The sequence below is a fragment of the Ornithorhynchus anatinus genome, chromosome 3 (assembly GCF_004115215.2).
Source record: "Ornithorhynchus anatinus isolate Pmale09 chromosome 3, mOrnAna1.pri.v4, whole genome shotgun sequence".
In the NCBI taxonomy this organism is placed as follows: domain Eukaryota; kingdom Metazoa; phylum Chordata; class Mammalia; order Monotremata; family Ornithorhynchidae; genus Ornithorhynchus; species Ornithorhynchus anatinus.
In genome coordinates this window covers 124,855,641-124,859,628 of record NC_041730.1, presented here as the reverse complement: position 1 = coordinate 124,859,628, position 3,988 = coordinate 124,855,641, and the positions used below count along the sequence as shown (strand labels likewise).

At 59.4% G+C, this 3,988-nt stretch overlaps 1 protein-coding gene across 1 annotated transcript; it reads left to right on the top strand.

The window, feature by feature from the left end:
- Nucleotides 1–713: 713 nt before the first annotated feature.
- LOC114810222 (GSK-3-binding protein FRAT2-like) lies at nucleotides 714–1,700 on the top strand. Its single transcript, XM_029061106.1, has one exon. The coding sequence runs from the start codon at nucleotides 771–773 to the stop codon at nucleotides 1,359–1,361; it is 591 nt and encodes a 196-aa protein (XP_028916939.1). The 5' UTR covers nucleotides 714–770; the 3' UTR covers nucleotides 1,362–1,700.
- The last annotated feature ends 2,288 nt before the right edge of the window (nucleotides 1,701–3,988 follow it).

The following is a 3,988-nucleotide window of genomic DNA, read 5'->3' as shown; positions in this document are numbered from 1 at the left end:
GAAGACTGGGAGCCGCACGCGGGACCACCTCATGACCCTGTATCTCCCCCAGCGCTTAGAACAGTGTTCGGCACAGAGGAAGCGCTTAACAAGTACCAACATTATTATTATTATTACATCGCCCTGATTCTGTTTATTTGCTATTGTATTTTAATGAGATGTTCATCCCCTTGGATCCTATTTATTGCCATTGTTCTTGTCTGTCTCCCCCGATTAGACCGTAAGCCCATCAGAGGGCAGGGACTGTCTCTATCTGTTGCCCATTTGTCCATTCCAAGCGCTCAGTCCAGTGCTCTGCACATAGGAAGCGCTCAATAAATACTATTGAATGAATGAATGACTTCATACGGGCTCCGACACCACACGCGTTAGGAGCAGGGTGAGGCGAGGGGCCCCGTCCCCCCCCCCCGGGCTCCGTGAATGGTAGGGTCCCCGTCACCCCCCCCGGCCGCCGCGGATGGCAGGGTCCCCGTCCCCCCCCGGGGGGGCTCCGCGGATGGTAGGGTCCCCACCTCCCCCCGGCCGCCGCGGATGGTGGGGTCCCCGCCCGTCCCGTTTCCCCCCCCGCCCGGGCTCGCGAATGGTCGCGTCCCCGTGGTCCGTCCCCCCCGGGGGCGGCGTCGGTGGTGGGGCCCACGCGCGCGCCCGACGTCACCCATTGTTTACAAAGCCCAGACGGGCGCGCGGCCGCCGGCGCCCCCGACCCCGGCCCCGACCCCGACCCCGACCCCGGCCTGACCCCGGCCTGACCCCGCGGGGCAGCGGGCGCCATGCCCTGCCCGCCCCACCAGCCGGACCGGCGGCGGCGACAGCGGCGGCGGCAGCAGCAGCGGCAGCAACAGCATGAGGAGGACCAGCAGGAGGAGGAGGAGGAGGAGGAGGAGGGGGGCAGGTTCCTGCTGCTGGAGCAGTCGGTGAGGGTGGGGGGCTCGGCCGAGGTGGACGTGCTGGTGGCGCAGATCGGGGAGGCGCTGCAGCTGGGCTCCCGCCGGCCCCCGCCGCCCCCGCCGCCCCCGCCGCCCCCGCCGGCCCGGCCCCTGCGGACCCCGGGCGCCAAGCCCGGCCCGGGCACGTCCGCACGCCCGAGGGCCCGCCCCGCCCCCTACTGCCGCAAGCCCCCGGGACCGGCCACGGCCACGGCCACGGCCACGGCCGCGGGAACGGGCCCGGGCCCCCGCCCCAAGCCCCCCGCGCTGCCCCGGCCCGACGACGACGACGACGACGACGACGACGAGCCCCAGCGCCTGCTGCACCAGCTCCTCCTCTCCGGGAACCTCATCAAGGAGGCCGTGCGACGCCTGCAGCGGGCCCTCGCCGCCGCCGCCGCCGCCGCAGGGGCCCCCCCGGACGGCCTGCAGTGACCCCCGACCCCCCCACCTCCGGCCTGCAAAGCCCGGAGCCTCCCCTGCTCGCAAAGTGGGGAGGGGGCGTCCGGACAAGGAGACCAGGATGCGGCGGGGAGGATGGGGGGCAGCGACGCTCGGGAGATCCAGGGGACTTGGGGGGCTTTCCCCCCCCCCCCCCCGGAGCATCATCCCTTAAAACTAATAATGACATTTGTTCCGCCCTTGCTGTGAGCCCAGCACTGTCCCGAGCGCTGGAGAAGGACGCAAGGCGATGAGTTTGGCCCACTTGGGGCTCCCAGTCTTCATCCCCATTTCCCGGGTCAGGGCACTGAGGCCCAGAGAAGTGAAGTGACCTGCCCCATGTCACCCAGCTGATGAGCGGCGGAGCCGGGATTTGAACCCACGACCTCTGATTCCCCAGCCCGGGGTCTTTCCACTAACCTATGCTGCTGCTTTTGGGCGGGGCGGGGGAAACACCCCGGGAAATCCTGCCCTGGGCTCCACCGGCCTTCAATCCCTCCCCAAATCCTCTCCATCGGCTCGGTTGGGGGGGGGGGGGACGTGGGGTGGGGGGCTTCAACTGTGAACGTGGTGCTAATGAACGGGGAAGTGTTGGGGGGTGGGGATAGTGGGGGGCGGGGAGGGTCCGCCCAAAGGGACCATCACAATGACGGGGAAGGGGAGCGGAGGGCTGGGCCTTGGGGGGAGAACAGGTGATTGGCTTGAAATGTGCTCCTGGCCTCTGAAAACCCCTTCCCCCTTTTTCCCTTCTTCTTTTCCCCCCGCCCCCCGAGGCGGTGGTGGTTTCACACGTTGTGCAGTTTTCTTTAAGCCGGAGAGTAACCTCATCCCGGGCTTGTTTTGACTGCAGTCCAAGACGGCCTCATGTTTTGCAACCGCCGAGTCTCCTGAGGACATGCGTGTGTTGACTTTTTTTGGGTTTTTTTCGGAGTTGCGAGGTGCGGCGGGGGACGGGAAGGGTGTGTTTGTTTCCCTTTCGATGAGCAAGCAGCCCCTCCTCCTGCAGCTCCAGGCCCAACAGTGCGATTTCTCAGAAACCAGAGCGTGTTAACAACTGTCGTTTCAATTGGTTTTCCTTTCTCCAGCCCCTTTCCCTATTTATACTGTCAGGCGCAGGCCCTCCTGAAGGCAAGAGACTCCCTGCGGGGGTCTTCTCGGGTCTCCGATGTGATGTAGAAAAAGGCCCTTTCCTTGGTGGAGGTGGGTTGTTTCCCCTCTCCCCCTTTTGAATTGAAAGGTTTTAAAATGTGACTCCGCTGGCTAGCAGAGGAACCCCCACACCCCGGGATTTTCGACTGTGAAACTGAACGGCGCATTGGCCACCCTGTGCGGACCCTCTGTTCCCACGAGACGAGATAGCTAAAAACAATCGCTTTTTTTTTGTAAGATTCAATGTCTTGCTCGTCGTACAGATGTGGCGAGTGACAAGTATCAAATACACTTCGCAGCGGAGTGTCAGAAACTGTGGTGATCCTGATTTACAGGATTTGTCTTAAGTGAAAATGTCGGATGAATAAACTTGCTTTTTACCTCCTCCTGGTTCCGTTTGTTGGTGGTGGTCGTGGGTTTTTTAATGGTATCGTTAGGCGTTTACTATTTTTTAATGGTGGCGTTTACTATGGGTCAGGCACTGTTCTAAGCGCTGGGGTAGATACAAGCTAATCGGATTGGGCACAGTCCATGTCCCTCATGGGGCTCCCAGCCGTCATCCCCATTTTACAGATGAGGGAACTGAGGCCCAGAGAAGTGAAGTGACTTGCCCCAGGTCACACAACAGATAAGTGGTGAAGCAGGGATTAGAACCCAAGTCCTTCCGACTCCCAGGTCTGTGCTCTAACCGTTAGGCAAGGCTGCCCTGTTGGGCAGGGAATTTGGCAACTGATTCCTAAGAGGTGGAAAACACTTTATTAGTAGTACTGGCCAAGTGGATGGACTAGGTCGTGGGAGTCCAAAGTACTGGATTCTAATCTAAGCTCTGCCTCTTGCCTATCCTGTGCCTCAAGTTTCCTCGTCTCTAAATCGGGGATAAAATCCCCGTTCTCCCTCCTGCCTAAAATGTGAGCCCGATGAAGGACAGGGCCTATGTCCAACCTGATGACCTTGTATATGCCCCAGCACTTAATTCTGTGCTTGGAACATAGGTACTTGACATATACCATTAAAAAAAAAAAAGTCTTACCGCTATTAAATTCTGTAGATTTTGAAATCAATATGGATTAGGTTGAATGACTATGACCCTTTGTTTCTTAGAATAATATTTTGTTAAATTCGGAAAGCCACACTGCCTGTCTCAGTGCTGGCACAAAATAAATGGAACTCGAATCACAAGATCTCTACTAGTGCCCAAATCTCTGGAAGAGGGTTTGGAAAAGACATTTGGGAGGTTGTCAAGGGATTTCCTTGACAAGGAAAGCAGCGTGGCTCAGTGGAAAGAGCCCGGGCTTAGGAGTCAGAGGTCATGGGTTCTAATCCCTGCTCCGCCACCTGTCAGCTGTGTGACTTCGGGCAAGTCACTTGACTTCTCTGTGCCTCAGTTCCCTCATCTGTAAAATGGGGATGAAGACTGTGAGCCTCACGTGGGACAACCTGATTACCCTGTATCTACTCCAGCATTTAGAACA

Excerpts from the sequence above, each read along its gene's own strand:
- LOC114810222 (XM_029061106.1), top strand. The coding sequence starts at position 771 with ATGCCCTGCCCGCCCCACCAGCCGGACCGGCGGCGGCGACAGCGGCGG.